The following is a 17144-nucleotide window of genomic DNA, read 5'->3' as shown; positions in this document are numbered from 1 at the left end:
ATGGGACAACATTGAATAGGAAAAAGCATTTAAGTCATGCACTTGGGTGCTAATAAAAGAAGGTCCTCCCAGAAACTAGAAACTCTATGATTGGAAACAGCTATGGAAGAGAAGTACCAAGGTGTAAAGGGTTATTCCAAAATGACTAGGGGCTTCTAACGGGACACAGCTGTGAATAAGGCAAATGCTGTTCTGTGACAGGACATTTCTAACATAAATAGGGAAGAGCTAGTGTCATTGTACAAAGACCTGGCAAAAATGTCTGTGTATGACTAGGTACAATTTTAATCACCCCTCTCCAAGGATACACAACTAAAACACAAAAGGAGAAGGGTTAGTAGGTTTATGAGAGAAAGAGAAAGCATATTTTACAACGAAAACTTAAAAGACCTTGATTGACCGGAGCGGCAAGAGAACAGCTCAGAAGGGATATGATGATCATCTATAAATACATCTGAAGAACAAATACCAGTTAGAGGAAAGAAGTATTTAATCTAAATAATAATGCTGGCACAGAAAGGGACATAAATCACCCAAGGGTATGCATAGAAATTAGAGATACTCATCGTTAAAGCAAACAAGTTCTTGAACTGCCTTCCTTTGGGAGTAATGAGGACAAAAATATTAATTGCTTTTAATGGACACAGTAAGTTTGTGGAAGGGATGACGTAACATAGCTGCAAGTGATTGCAGGGATCAAATTTGATGATCTAGAAGGACCTTTCCATCCTTGTGTTTCTATGTTGCTATAAAAAACCCCACCAATTCTTTTTCTCTGTTTCCACCAAGTTAGGGTATAAAATATTCCGTTCCATTTGTGGGTTAGAGAACAATGTCAGGTTAGAGAACAATGTCAACTTTCTGTTAAGGCACTGAAGCACTGGAGCAAACTAGCTAAGACAGCTTGCAAGAACCACTTGAGCAAATATTTGACATGGCTTTTCTAGGTGTACTTGGACAGGCTTACAGAAGTGCATTGGTCTTCTGAGGTCCTTTCCAATGCTGATTTTCTGTGAGAAAATATAGGCTCATATCTTTCTGGACTCTGGATCAGCAAAACAGCAAAAACCCCAAGTTACTTCTGAGAAAGCTGCTGAGTAATTTACACTCTGTAACTTCTGGAGATATTTGCAGTGTACATTATTTATTATTTTTCCAGTGTTCAGAGTGTTCTAGGAAATTCATAAAGCAAACCCAGTTCCCAGCAGGAGATTGGAAGCTTTTGGCTTTCATACCTGGGGAATCTGGTATACACAAAACAAAGTACCATTATTGTATTTAGTTTTCTCTAGCTGAGAAAATGCAGTTTGGCGTGAACTTCATTCTAAAATGCTTTTCTTCTCTGAACCTCCTCCCAGAGTGGCAACAGGATTCTGTGTTCCATCATTCTGGACCACTACCAGGGACCATCAATAATAAACTATGATGATGAGAATGGCAAAACATGTATGCACATTGCTGCTGCTGCAGGCTACAGTGATATTATCAGTGATCTGGCTAAAGTCCCAGAGTGCAACCTGCAGGCCCTTGATGTGGATGACAGGTAACCATGGAAACTCTGAAACTAAAATTGCTGCTTCCTTTCTATGAACCTGAGACTAGCTCTGTTTATTCTATAATCGTGTTTCCTGTTTCATAGGCCATGACCTAATTAATGAACTGCACTTGGAGAGAACTGTGCTTGCTCAGAAACACTGCAAAGCAGTCCAGCTCACATGTATCATATCTACTATAATAACTGACTAGTAGGAATGTTATTTAACTTTGTGTTTCTGGTAGGAAATGATAAGATGATATGTGAAAAGACTTCGTCACCACTTGACTTAACTTCATTCAATCAAAAGTGAACATTCTTTTCAAAACAATAGAACAGGATCCTACAACTTGAAGCTGGGATCCTGCTGCTATTTGTATTTAAGAAATGGCAGTGTTCCCTTGTTGCATTTAAGATGCTAACACAGTATTCCTATAGAACCAGGGGACCTTCACTTTCTATTCCAACAAGGCATCTGATTCGTTCCAGGATGAAATCCCTGTATCATAAATGCAGAAGGGTTGTCATCTTTCTTATTTTTCACCCCACACCTACCTTCCTTGGAACTTTGCTCACAAATTAATGCATATAAAACCAACTGACTGTTTGTATTGATTACCCTGCTTAGTGGAGCAAAAGCCAAGGTTTTCTTGGCTTAGGCCTTCAGGTACTTAAAATAATAGCAGTCTTCATGGAAAAGTGCAATAAAATGGAACAGAAATAAAACCAACAGGGTTCTGGAGAAGTTTTTAAACATCAGTAAAATGTAGTTGAGAAGGCTGTGTTTCTGTGGAAAGAAGGGCAAAGGGAGGAGTTTAACTACACTCAAGAGCTCAGTAAGACACAACCTCCTATTACACATTCTCAGATATTCCCATAGAAGGTATTATACTTGAAGGGAGGAAAAGATAAGATGTTCACTACAAACACACAGCTAATTTCCATTCTATTGTGTTTCTGACTGTAACCACGTGAAATCACTGGGATTGCAACGAAACAGGCAGAGGAAAGTCAGTTTTATTTGTCATTCTTGCACAGTTTTCTTATGGTGTTTTTTGTGCTTTCAGATTTTTCACAAGAGCAAAGTATTACAATTGGAAAGTGGACAAAAGTTTCCATAGACAAGATACAAATCTTCTGCTAAGCAGAAAATCTGTTTGATTCTCCTACACAGATTCAAGACAATTATATCTGCTCCTGTCTGTGCCCCTCAAAGAACACAGAAACTGGCAAAGGGGCAATGAAAGTCTGGTAGATATGTCCAGTCCTTCTCATTCATCTGGGGGAGGGTTCTTCTCCTATTACCTTTATGGAGAGCCCTGAGCCAACCATTGCTAATTGTGTTTGGTGTAAAGATGAGAAGAACTTGTCCTATGCAGTGGTCACTACAAAGATTTTTTTCAAATTCTGCTCTGAAATCTTCAGGCGCTCTTCACACTCTAATTCTGGCAGTGGAAGAGATGCTATTATATAACATGTTTAGGCATTCTGCAGCCCCATATCTACTTCCTCTACAGCTAAATAGGTGCACATAGATAGATGCCAGCCTGTGGCCTTATTACCACCACTGGCAGCTACAGCAGTGTGGGGTAGGCTGCTGGAGAATTCCTTAAAACAGATGTAGTGAATCTGGATGAGTAGCATAGGAGCACACCTCGTGTCATTAATGTTTCGATAGTAAATTTATTCATCTATATTAATGATATTCCCCCTTTTCTGTAGGACACCTTTGCACTGGGCTGCAGCAGCAGGGAAGGCTGACTGTGTGCAAACACTGCTAGAGTTGGGGATAGACAGCAGCCCTCGAGACATCAATGAAAACACTCCTCTGACATATGCAATGTACTGTGGGCACACAGCATGCATCACGCTGCTGTCTCAGGAAAGCAGGTAAAGCAAAAGTTCACATCTTGCTCACATGTTGTCACTGACTAGAAAATTATTTTTTTTTTTGCTTTTTGTATGCTACTGAAGGGTTTGAGCCCTGGGTGATGTCTCCTCGATTCATATGCAATACCCAGTTCAGGTTTTCCACCAAAATAGAAGCATTAGAATTAGTCAGCTGACAGAGGGATAGACTGAACACAAAAGCAGCTTTGCCAGATAGGTAATTAATTTCAAGTTTTCACCCTCAGTGTAAAGGTTTGGGAGTGTTTTCCTAGCCTTCTTTAGTTCTCTACCATGATTGTCTCTTTTTATTCTGAGTGTTTCCTGTTAAAAAGTATAATTCTTTTACCATTGCTTATGATCTTCCTCTATCTTTGTATTTCTCATGTTTCAGCAGCTGTCATTTAATTAATTTCAGTTCTTCAACTTTGGTAAACAAGCATGCACTTACAAAGACATTTATCATCACATTTCTTTGTGCTTTGCCCTCCTTTCCAGTCAGCACTTAGTATTATTTCCTGTGTTACAAACTGTGAGATATGGGTGACATTACCTCTCCTCCTCCTCCTCCTCCTGTGCTCTGCCTGTTGGAATAGGTCTGAAATGATGATTAGTCAAAATCTCATCTAAAAATATCTACAGCAACACCACTGTAGGTAATTATCTTGATAGATCTTATGAAACTGTGCCGGGCCGCTTTAGTATAGCAAGGCAAGGCAAGGCAAGACAAGGGGAAGGAGGGGGGCAGGTGAACAGGGAAAGAAGAAAGGGAAAGGGAAAGAAGAAAGGGGAAGAAGAAAGGGAAAGGGAAAGGGAAAGGGAAAGGGAAAGGGAAAGGGAAAGGGAAAGGGAAAGGGAAAGGGAAAGGGAAAGGGAAAGGGAAAGGGAAAGGGAAAGGGAAAGGGAAAGGGAAAGGGAAAGGGAAAGGGAAAGGGAAAGGGAAAGGGAAAGGGAAAGGGAAGGAGTGGTGAACTAGTGCCTTTGTTACAGTGTTAGCAACAACTGTGCTATTGGAAATATCATTTTCCAAATATGACATAATACAAAGACCACTTGGTTTTAAAGATCCAGGCATTTTCTTCTTGTTATTATTAGATCTTGACTCACTATTAAGGGTAATGATTCTGCAGCTGGTAGATGCTGAAGCCAGAAAAGTTTGTTTGGTTTTTTCCTGATAGCTACACTGAGCCTACATTAAGCTGAGTATAAGGCAATGAACCCTGTAAGAAAGAGTGGAGCAATGCGGTATGATTTTCAGTATTTGTTGATTACAAATTTGGAGTCCTAAGTTTCTGCCCCACTGAACCACCCCTGCAAATGTATCTGAACAGTATATACCCCATTCCATGGCCTAACACAGGCAGTATTTTTTTTCATTATTTGGCAATAATGACATCACATTTTGGTTTGTACTTCCAGTAGATCTGAGCCAGTTCATCAGTTTCCCTCCCAGAACAACAGACCCCTAAAGAAAGAAGGACGATTCAGTATGCTGAACCACATCTTCTCTTGCAAAAAGAAGAGAGATGATCAGAAAACCAGACAGAAGGAGAGAAGCAGAGACCAATATCCTAGAGAAGAGACCTCAGAAGTAGATGACATCATCACCACTTTTGATTGCATTATGGACACAAACTGCAAAGACATTCCAGATGAGTGTATGACCACTGCTGACTTTAAAAGAAGGAGCACAGACACAAAGTACCTCATACCAGAAAAGAAGCCACCAGAGTGTCAGGGACTTCTGCCCATCAGAACACAGAGCCTTCCCCCAATCACTGTGGGCAATTCCTTCCTAACTGCTTCCCAGAGCACAACATCAAGCTTCTCGTCCAGCACCAGCACCCACCATTTTGCATACAAGTCTCAAAAGAGTAGGAGTGAACACAACTTGCTGGACCACAGAAGAAAGTGTCAGGCTTTGTTGGATCATCCGTGGAACACAGACTCTAATCAACTACTCTCCTACAAAGTCTGTACTAGGACTCCTTCAGACAAACTGATAAATGGCTTAAACTCTGATAGATCTCACCATGTGCTTTTGTGCCCTCCCCGCCTTCCCTCACTTCCCAGTTCTCCATCAGGTAATTTCTTTCCTCTCTATCTTCCAAATCCTATAATCTCTACTGATGTGGCAAGCTGAGTCAGAAAAAAAGGTAAGTCTGACCCATGCCATTTCTATTTCTTTACTATCTTTTTCAGTTTCTTCTCCCTGCATGTAGTAGCAATCACAGATAGCATATAGACAGGACACCAGCTGACAGCTGAAGCAAGCTGCTTAGGTGCAGGAAATAAGAGATTTATGTAGGTCTGATGAGAAAGCAAAAATTCAGGTAGTTAGGAAGCACATAAGGTACCTGAGAAAGGTAAGTGCCTCCAGATTATACATGTGCTTTGTGTGAATTTCGCATTAACACCCACTGCCACGTCTGCTGCCTTTTGTCCACATTTAGTCCTGGAAGTAGATGTGCAGTACAGTTGTGCCATGCCAGATGCCTCTGCACCACATGCTACTTTACCCTTACAAACATATTCTGACTCCAGGCTGTGGCGTCACCCCTTCTCACTCCCCCACCCTGAGCGTTAGCTATTTGGTCTAATGTGCTGTTCTTATGGTTTCCCCAAAGCTGAATTCAGGTTGCTAAATTTACAGAGACAGAGTAAATGCTTTTACGTTGTGGTTTGGAAACTGTAATGCAACAGTAATGAAGCAGAGCATCAGAATTCTGAAGTAAACTCAAAACCAGGGTTTGGCAGGATTTGGGATCTAGTACTTTGTTTGACTCACATCCATGTTTAAATCAATCTAGCTGGCCGGCCCATGTGCTCGAGTTTACTTCAACATATTGGTGTCTCCAGCTTCATCTCCTTTGGGATTAGTCCCATGCCAAAATTGAACACATCTGGCCTTCCAATCACTGTAATATCCAACTAAAAATGAAGCAAGCAAAAGCAATCCCCAAACTTACCAGCACACCATTACAAGGAGTAAATGTTACACAATAAGTTAATCTACCCTCATCAAGACATGAGCCATTATCCTCCAGTGGAAAGAAGAGTGAATGGAAATCCTGTCTGAGAAGAACCCTCAGTTATGTCAGGTCACTATCTGAGCTTGCATGATAGTGCAAACTGTACTGACTCCTAAGTGAAGGGACCTATGAAACAGCAAATCTTTGTTCACATCTCTAATAATAAGAATAGAGATGGCAATTTCAGAATGACAGATCATCCTACATTGCGCAAATAAAGGCTGGAAATAGTTTTTCAGGGTGAAAAGGAGCTATTCAAAAAGTTCCACTTCCTGAACAGCAGGCCACGTCCTGAAAGCTTGACAGACCTGGTTTCTATGTGTCAATTCTTTTTTACTGTGCACTCTTCAGCTATTCACTCAACCATATAAACCCCAAACTCCACATGGCTAGCAAGGATTGCTCCAGCATGACTCTTTCTACATTGAACTCTGCAAGGTTCAGCTCACACGTGGAAGACAATAAAACCTGCAGAGCTTCTTTACATCCTAAATACAATGGGGTACGGTCAGGCTGAGATATTTGAGATCATTCATGTTGACAGTAGGATGAGGAATGTACTGAAACGACATAAACCAAACCTGAGGACAACTATGGGAAAATATTTCTTGGTGGAATTATCTAGACTACGAATACATTTGATGTGGAAGTAACTACCATGTTACTTAAAATGTGATTATAGATTTTTCTTAAGACTGTAGAATACTGTATGGTTAAATCCTTGTTTGCTCTGCACAAAGAACATCCTATGGCAAAAATCTGCAACTAGCTGAATCAGGGTGGACCCTGTGCATCCACTCAGGGCTCCCCATGACCTGCACAGGGACTCAGTATAGGACCAGCAGTCTACATGCATGAATGAGGGAAAAATCATACTAATTATGGGAAATCTTCTAATTGTTACAATGGGAACTGCCTTCGTATGTCCAAAGGAAGAGTAAGTAACTTCATCTCTGACAGTTTGTTACCTCCCTCAAAGAAAACAAAACCTGAGTCCGCTTTAAGCCTAGGTCTCTGTGAACCAGCTCCCTTTAAAAAACTTTCCAAAAATAAAAAGGTTCCTGTAGTTGGCAAAAAGGACTTCCACTGAAGCATGTGAATTAAAAGCTTGTAAGGAGGCAGAGAGTGTCTGACAGGAATACATTGCACAACTCAGATACTGCCTAACATTTCTTCAGGATAAAAAGATCTGCTTATCCCTCTTCACGTCTATGTGTGTGCCTCCGTAATTAAAGCCACCTGACTTGCTGTGAATTAGAACTTCATTTACCATATGAGCTCCAGGGCTTCCAGGTCTCCAGTTCACTGTGCCTGCAGGACTTACAGGGACCAGAGGCGAAGTAAGCCTGGCTCCAGCCCAGCCGGCAGTGCTGTGCAGGCAGCTCTCTCTGAGGAAAGATATTTCCTCATTGCTTTTTTTTCTGCAGGAGGCCTAGCTGAGGGAAAAAAACCAACATCTGGTCTTTGAAGGACACTGAAGTGTTAATACTACATTTCTCAAGTCATGACTCTTGGGGCTACATGTAATTTCCTAATCACTGAATATCCAGGGCAGGATATCAATAATCTAGGTGAAGTCAATTTGAAAATTATTTTCTCAGCTGACACACAGCGTTGATTGCCTTGTGTGACCATGCCCTTTACTAAAGTCAGAATGAATTTTTGTGCTTACTGCTATTAAGGCAGCTGGAACATAGATGGGGATTTTTCAAGGTTTTTTGTTCTGGTTTTTGTGCTCCTGGAAATGAATGATGAGTCAATTTACTAGCTGAGCCTTAGCACTTACACAAAGGGGAGAGGTTGCTGTGGGTAGCAATGACACTTACCTTACTATCATGCCACTGGTTTCTCTCAGAATAACTACTTTGTCTTGCCCTCCGCTCTCTGGGGAGAGCAAAGATAGACTATACCAAAAACTACTGTCAATATTGCAAGAGTGTTTGCCAGCCACAGTGCTGAGCTGGCTTCCACAATCTGAAGCATTTTGTATTTATGAGCTTTGCAATCATCTTTTTGCAAAATGGACTACCATCTGCTTCCCACAGGGAAAATGGTCTAAGTAGAGAAATTGCAAGCAACATGGGTAAAAGGAAGCCTGTCTCAAATGTAAGGCAGCTCTTGGCACCCTCTAACCAGCTGCAGCCTCCTTCTATCACCCACTCATCTTTTAGATTACTAACCTTCCAGGTCTAAGGCCATACTTTATTAACATTTTATTACAGCAGCCCAGTACCTTATATTTGCTTGAACAAATAATGTAAAAAATAAGCTATTATTTTGCTTATGTTGGCATAAGCAGTATGGTATAGTCCAAAAGGAAGCACTTCTTGGACAGGAAAATGTAGAGCAAAGCTGATCAATGTGGCTGTTTCTTTCTCAGACTGAAGGACTGACTTACAGTGGGACATTCATCATAATATTTACAACTTTTCCACAAAACACATCACAATGTGGTTCACCTATCTAAATGCAAAGGAAAATGAAAGAACAACCTGTAAATAAAGTCAGTAAATGAAATGCAGAACGGTCCTGCATTTTATAATAATGAAACTGCCTCCTTTCCATTTCATTCAAAAATAAATGCCACCATAAATATGCCTTTGGGGATGACAATGATGATGTCTTAAAGAAAGAAAAAAAATTTTCTCTGATATTACATGGAGCAGATAGAAAGAGCAGAATAATACTCCTACTTGATACCAGAACTTTTAAACAAGGATTCCTTTCCAAGCATTTATATCAGTCTTGCAAACATGATTATGCTTTGTACTGTTGTTTTGCTGCCAGATATCCCCATCTATGAGATAAACATATCTCCTGATAGAAAAAAAAACCTCCCATCATCAAAGCCATAATGGTACATACATAATAAGCCATTAGTTCTCAGTGTAAGAATCACTAAAACCAATATAACTCAAATTGCACTAATGGGAGCAGCAGACTTGATTCTCTGCTGTTTTACAATCAATACATTTATTTCTTTGTGCACAGTGGATGCAATGTCTATAGAAGAAATTTACCAACTTCTATATCCACTTTTTGATCACCCTGGAGAAGTGATAAAGACTAAATAAAGACTAAAACATGGGAAAAGGAAACCGAAGTCTGTTTCCATTAGACACAGCTCATTCATTAGAGACTTCATGCTTTACCCCAATATGCATCAGCTTTACCCACAGGATCCAGCAGATTGATCCAATGTCTATCAACTGCCATGGTCTCTGGACCAGAATCTTTCTCCATGTTGAGCTGAAGGCTGCACTATAATGCGGGGGTTTGTATGATAAACAACTCTTTGGCTCCTTTCACACAGAATCCGTTTAGTCAGTTACATAGTTCCAGCAGTCTTGATAACTGCATCTCTAGGAAACTGTTCTACAACTATTTTCCGATAGCTTTATCTTAAGCAGCCCAGCAATACATAGGTGTCTTCAAGTATCAGCTACAAAGCTACAAAGGCAATTTACATCATTCCATTACTTCCTATTGCTTAAGATGTCCTACTGCATCCAACCTGTGTCTCCCCTCGTCTCTGCATGCCGACAGAGCATATGCTTGCTCTGCAATGAGCTATGTTGCAACACCATGTGGGACGAGCAGCTGTTTGGTAAGACAACTCAAGACTACTTACAAGGCTCATCTCAGATCTGGGGATAACAAAAAAGAAAAATTTGAGGGACTCAAATGTCACACAATAAGTTCAACTCAGGAAAAGGATCTTGGGAAAATGTTGATTTGATGCTTGAGTTTCTACTTTTTTAATAATATTTGATGTGTCATTTATGTAGTGAAATACATATGCATATATTGAATGCATACAAATGTATATGAATGGATTACACCATCTCACATATTGCCTTTTTTATTAGAACTAGAAGAAAGTTAACTTTAATCTTAGCCAGTGAAATGCAACAGTTAGACAATTAATCTTTCATTTTCCAGGATATATTCTTCTTGGTAAAAATGAAATTGCCATTAACATAGTTTAATAAGAATCAGTATCGATTTATATCAGTTCTGCTACGTTTTCAAGTGCAGCAAAACCCTCTCAAAGCTCATCTTTACTGCTGACAGATGTCCACCAGTCTCATTTCCCAACCAGCAGTTGAACTTCATTTGTGTTCTAGTCCTAGAAAGGTTGAGACCCTATTAGAAAAGTTTGCAAACTAAAACTTCAACACTGAAATCAAATCCATCTAGTTGAATATTTCTATAAATTTAGTGTCCATACGTTCTTATATGGACCTAGCTTCTGGACTGTGCCTGTTTTATGACCACTTAGTGTATTGTATGAAAGGAAGTGATAAGAGTACATGTGAAGGTTATATTAAATCAGTCACTCCTTTTAATGAATGTAAAGAGAACAAAACAACAGCTTTTTTCAGTCGGTGGTTTCTTGTTATTCCATATTTCTGAGAATTACTAAGTTACCTTTTTTTCTAGAAGCCAGAGATCACAGTGCACCATATTATGTACAATTCTTTTCATATGGTAACAGATTATCTTTTTCTTTCACAGGTAAAGATTTTCAACAGATGTCCATAGACCAACCCAAAATAAAAAATCTTACTCCTGTACGGAACAGCCTAGCTCCCATACCCAACCACTGTTCTCACAAAAGTAAGTACAGGCAAGCCTCAGTTACAGTATCATACTGTACACCTCCGTCACTGGCATGTGAGGGCTTCAGAGAGGTTTCATGTTTGTTTTTCACAGCATTGTAGAATGGCTGAGGTTGGTAGCACTTTTGGAGATTGTCTAGTCCAACCTCCCTGCCCATAGAGATGGATGACAGTACCCAAATGACTGCATGGCAGAGAAAGGTTGGATATGGGAGATGAAAGCCAGGACAAGGAATGACTTTTCTGCAGACAGCATGAAAAGTATCATGACACTAATTTTTGTGTCCTTTTGCTAGCAAAAATTTGTGGACGAGATTAGAACAAGATCATCAAGTTTCCAAAAACTTTGTCATTTTCTGAATGTTACATAGATGAAAAGATGTTCTATCTGTCTCTGTCTTAAGTACAGCAGATAGACTAGCTTTCACATGAGGACTGGAATCCTTCATTTCTCTCATTCTAACAGCGACTGGTCTGGGTAGCTTCTATAACACAGGAGTCAAAATAAAGGGATTGAGAGAGCAGCAGCCTGTTTTTTTTTCCTCTGCACTTCCAGCCAGCTCCTCATTCCCAAGGCAGTAAGAAGCAAGGCCCCAAACAGCAGGAAAAGCCCCACCCTACTCCCACAGCCCCAGCACTGTGCAAGACTTAGTGAGCGTCCCAGGCTGGATCCCGTCAGCAACTGGGATGCTCTTCACATACAAACTCTAGCCTTACTCCCAGCAGTGTCCTGCCCTCCCATTCTTGTGCTCCACTAAGTTCAAATCTCCCAATGTTATTTTGGATGAGGATTTGCAGTTTACTATTTGTCATTCTGCAGATCAACCAGGTCCCAAAGCATTCACATTTCAGAGCTAAATTTAAGATTCATTGCCTCTTATGATCTGAGCTTCAGAAGCAATTCTGCAGCTATAATAATATTACTAAAAACGAAACAGCAGAGGTAGCTTTATAGGGAACATCACACTGAGTAGGGGAAACACAGAACCCTGCACTGCTGCAGCGCAGTAAATAAGAGAAGAAGAAAAGTGGAGATATGTGGAATATTGAGGTGGTATTCTCTGTCTGCTCAGAGGAAAGAAAATAATCTAACTGCTTTCAAAACCCAAGCTCCAAGTCTTCTATTTTTAAGCTTTCTACTTACGTTCTCCATGTCTTCTAGTTAAAACATAGCTAGTTGTAAGCAAAATCCTAAAAAAAAAAATTATTTCATAATCACTAGTGTTCTTGCAGTAATTCATACAAACAGCCAGGATTTTAGTTTTAGTCTCATGCCAAAACCTGTGTTTTACAAGTAAGATACAAGAATCATAGCTAATAATCATGGTTTAATTAACTAACACAGCACATTTATCCAGGTGTGATTACTGCTTGAACTCTGGTTCAAGCCAATAACAGAAAAGCAAAGTTATTTGCAAAATAGATGACATTTCTTCTTTGTTAACACAAATGAGACATTTGATCCTGGAGCTTTCCTAATAACTGTTTCAGAGCCAAGATTTCACCCATCCTCCATCCAGCCCTAAAAATATTACTGTTCTGGACACAGCCTTTATCCAGGCAAATGTCTCCAGCAACGAAGTTTGAGTATAGACATTTGTGTTCCTCTAATGTTTTTGTTACACAAGATGTGTGTTAAAAACATGCACCAAAGACACTGAAAGGGAGGGGGGGGGGGGGGGGGGGAAAGGCAACCAGGGAGCTAGAACAATAAAATAAGCATAAATTAGAAAGAGAACTGAAACCACTCAGAGATTAACAGAAAGAAGAAACATCTCCCAAAAAAGGAAGGGCAATGAAAAAAAAGGAAGAGATGCTTTAATCTCTAAGCAAAACATTTAAAAATACAAGTTAAGGAGAGGATAATGTGAATGAAACTATAGCCCAGGAAAAAAGTATTTGCATGACTTCAAACCATGTTTTATAAACTCCCACCCTCCAGATGTTCCCAGGGCCAAAGAGGTCCCTCACACGGATTCTTGAGTAGCCTCAGCACAGCCTAGTATCTCTGTCATTCTGCATGCTGCTGCTCCACCACCAGTACACCCTTTCTATCTCATCATGTGACTCCCACAAGGACCCCTGGAAAACATGCTTACAACTATCACACACTGCTCACACAATGCCAGAATAATTTTCCAAACAAATACGGGACTTCCAGAGAACTCTCTGCTGCTCTCATTTCTTCATGTGGCTTAGAAGGTCTGAAGCCATAGTAGGGTTATTATTTGTTGAAAAACAAACAAACAAACAAAAAGATCTATTTCTGTAGGTCATTTAACATTATTTTCTGGGGATCAGTGATTGGTTTTGCTGTTATTCATCATGAGTTGAAGTTTCTTCTTTCTCAAGTTAAGAGCAAAGGATTCCACAAAGCACCCTCCTCTCTGCAGAGGGGTAGCCACTGCTTGCAAAAGGAAGAGTCTAAGAGCCATCATCCCTTTTGCTGGAGTACATACTCCTTGGGCAATGCCTCCCTGACAGCCTTATTCTTGCCTCTGCAGTTTGTAATAGCAGCCACTGAAAAGTCACTGCTGAGTGGAAAAGGCTCCCTGAATTAGTAGCTCTTATGTATCACTAGGTCTTTGGTAGCTGTCTCTGCCCTCTGAACATGAATAATTACTGGTGCTTTTGCTGTATACAGCTTCTGGATGTATGGCAATCAGCCTTAAGGGTTCTGCCTGTCACAGACCCCAGTACAGGATTCAGGCCTATGTGTTTCAATATATACACTAACACCACTCATTATATGTATTATTTCAAAGCCATCCATGTCCCAGGCCTAAATTCTTATTGAATATCCTGAACTGAGTACAGTAGGTAGGACCAGGTGGAAAGCGTTTATATTTGGACGCTGTTTTTTACTTCTTTGAATGAGCATGGGTTTGTGATGACTACCTGGTCATGGGGGTGAAGTTAAACTACACTGGTTTTGCCCTACTTAAACCCATCATTAAGCACTTATCTAGTACATAAAGTGTTTGGGAGATATTCTACACAGCTGTAAACTTTGAATATATGAACATATGCCTATGCTCCAAAGAGGGAAATAAGTGAGCCTCTCAATAAGCATTGGGTTTACACACCAAAGCATTCTGTGATGTGCTTTTTATTCTACAGCCCTCAGGAAAAATCCATCCACTATTCTACCTATGAGTTCCTCAAGCATGCTGAATGTTTAGTTTTGTCTGGGGATTTTTTTTAAGATCAAAATTGACTTGTAAGGTCTAGACTACCACAGGTACATTGACTGCAGTAGTTACTCCGTTTATACCAGTTGATTATGTGGTCTGTTATTACTAATAAAAATCAGTTAATTTATCAGTTTATCCTCTATGCAAATGGTCCAAATCTAGATTAACTTCAGATGTTTCTCTGGAATCACACAAGATTTTCATTGGGTTAAGAGAGAATAGTCTTCTTCATTCCCCATTTCTGTAGAATTTCCCTGAACCTGCACAAGGAAAATTTCTTTCAGAGATTATGAAAAGGGAATAATCAAAGGACCTGCCAGAAAAAAATGAAAACCTGAACACTCAGGTTTTCATTGCAGTTGACTAGGAAATGGAATAATAATGACAGGCTGAGATGGTCACCTTCTGAGCAGAGTGCTTTACAGCAGGATTTTTCCTGCATGTAAAGAACCAGGACACAAGCATCACACCAATCTGAGGGCAAGTGGTTAGCTCAAAGAATGGTTTTTAATACCTGACCACTAGGAAGCGTTTGTGGTTAGTTTCAAAGGATGAAGACAGCAAAGTAGACAGTGAATCCAAATAACCTTCTGGAGTCTGCCATGAGTAGTAAGATGAAACTCAAAATAGAACATCTCAGAGGAAAACATTAATAGCCTTTCACATATTCATAACAACAGATGCAGATGGAAGGAAATCACAGGTGGAATGAGAATGCAACTAAGGAAAAATTAATGTAAAAACCTGCAAGGAGGATTCTGTAGCTAAGACAGAAATGGTGTTAACTCTAGTAGGGAACACTTCATATGGTTAAAATGAAAAAGCCAAACTGTATGTGTACAAAGAGCTTGTGAATAAAATGGAGAATTGAATGAAAAGAAGCTAATGCAATTCACAATAAATTCCAAGGCAGAAAAAAGAGGTCTTCAATTAAGGTTTTGGATTCTTCTTTTAAAAAATGAGGAAATTAGTGACTTGCCTGAATGAAGGAGCTTGAGGATTTCAATTTGGAGAAGATCTAGAAGTACATTAACTTTAAAGCACAAACAGCGTTACACTGCTGAGTGTGACATGTGGATTAAGGATGACCGAAATCCACGGTTCCTTACTTCTGACACACGAGATGTACAACTGTGGCTTTTGTGCTTCCATGTGGGTTTTAGTGTGTTACAGTGTAATGGGCTACTTTTGTGACCTGTGACTTGCAGGGTACGTGTGGACCTACCTTCATGATTGACTGTGCCTAGAACAACCAGACACAGTGCCTCACATTCTTCCATTTCATCTTCCTAAGATTTTGAACAGAATTTACCTTGGGTGAAAGAGCATCCTCCCACAAAGGTTTTGTTAAAAATAATATATTCCCATGGAACATTTCTGTTGCAGTCAGACTGTGGTTTTTCATGAAAAAATGTCTTGTGGAAATCTCTCCAATCAAACCAAGTCTCCTTCAGACAAACTATAGATTCTCTGCTTATCAAAGGTAAACCTTTGAACTTATCAAGTCTTATTGACCACCAACACAAAGTAAATCGCTTAACCCTGGAGGTGTTTTCTGCAGTTGAAGATTAGCACTGCCAGGCTTTAGCAACTTTTTACTCATATCTTGATCACATTTTTCAAATGCAGGTTTGAGTACACACAACATAAGACAAACAAACAACAGCTGAAAGTAGCAAACTCATTTGTAAAATTGTTGTGCTTTTCACTTTCTGTGCACTCTTTCTCTTTTTTTTTTTTTTTCTCTCTAGTTCAGCTACCATGTCAGGGTGCTAAGAAGTTTAAATCCCTGCCTTTAAATTCCCTAAGGACTGGTGCAGTTATTCTCCCACCAGCCCCAACCTCCAGATGCCAGAAAAGGGGACATTCTCAGAGTCATTTGCTCTATTCTCTCTTGCCTGGTCTATCAGGAGAGCCTCTGAAACCAAGCCGTGTCCTACCTGCTATCCCAAGCCAGAAGGAATCTAACCATGCAGAAGAGCTTGAGAAACCTCTCACCAAACCAGATGCTGAAAATTAACTCATTACACTGGCCTCAGTCAGTTGAAATATATCTAAGAGCTTGTTACAAGATAACTGTACGGTAAAATCTCATTAATTTGCACTAATGATGTTCTTGTGGAGTGTAAATGAACAATAAATAAGAAAGGGTAGCACATCACAAAAGCAGTGTGTATTTATATAGGCATTTTCATTATAGTTTTCATTTATGGTGAAATTACTAAATCAATAATGTGCTGTAAATCTGTTTGGTGAATGGAATCTTCATAACATGCAATCGTATTGCAGCAACATGCTGTTAAGCCTTTCACAGAAAAAAGGAACAAAAAGTAAGGTTTTCTGCGCAATTTAAAAGTTAGAATTAGGGGAACTTAAATTGACAGGGATTCTCTGCAGTTTGTAAATGCAAAGGTGCTGTTTCTGAGGCTGTGTGCCATCAAAAATATCTTTTTAAGATTAAAACAAGAAGCTCAAAATAAAAGGCAGTTTTAGCAAATGAGGGATTTTGGCTTTTTGTTTTTCACATATTTTTTACATTGTAAGCTTGTGTGTTTTGCAAATTCAACAAACTGAAAAACCACAATGAAACACTAATCCCTGTGGGACAGACAGGACTATAGCATACCCTGTTCAAAACTGTTGATTGCACTGACAGATTTATGTCTCTCTCATTTAATTCTTCATATTCCTCAGTGACAAAAATGCAATTGTGTATTGTTATTTTCATACAACAAGGACTACACGGTCCACAGTTATTAGGCATTATTTCACCGCTTTGATCACTGAACTAAAGAAGGAAATCTAACAACTGCTGTTCAGTCAAGAGACTTGGCAAGTGCTATAAGCCTTTGACTAAACATATCACAAGCCTGTC

The 17144-nt window shown here is 39.7% G+C and overlaps 1 protein-coding gene across 1 annotated transcript in view; it reads left to right on the top strand.

The window, feature by feature from the left end:
- The window catches only part of ANKRD55 (ankyrin repeat domain 55), a 47589-nt gene extending 31212 nt beyond the window's left edge, over positions 1 to 16377 (top strand). The window contains exons 7-11 of the mRNA XM_064438700.1: positions 1359 to 1543; positions 3257 to 3424; positions 4841 to 5505; positions 10972 to 11073; positions 16021 to 16377. Of these exons, the coding sequence (XP_064294770.1) occupies positions 1359 to 1543; positions 3257 to 3424; positions 4841 to 5505; positions 10972 to 11073; positions 16021 to 16289 (1389 nt within the window). The 3' untranslated portion in view covers positions 16290 to 16377. The remainder of the gene's footprint in view (positions 1 to 1358; positions 1544 to 3256; positions 3425 to 4840; positions 5506 to 10971; positions 11074 to 16020) is intronic.
- The last annotated feature ends 767 nt before the right edge of the window (positions 16378 to 17144 follow it).

Source organism: Phalacrocorax carbo, chromosome Z (assembly GCF_963921805.1).
Source record: "Phalacrocorax carbo chromosome Z, bPhaCar2.1, whole genome shotgun sequence".
Taxonomy (NCBI): domain Eukaryota; kingdom Metazoa; phylum Chordata; class Aves; order Suliformes; family Phalacrocoracidae; genus Phalacrocorax; species Phalacrocorax carbo.
This window is presented reverse-complemented; position numbering and strand designations above follow the sequence as displayed.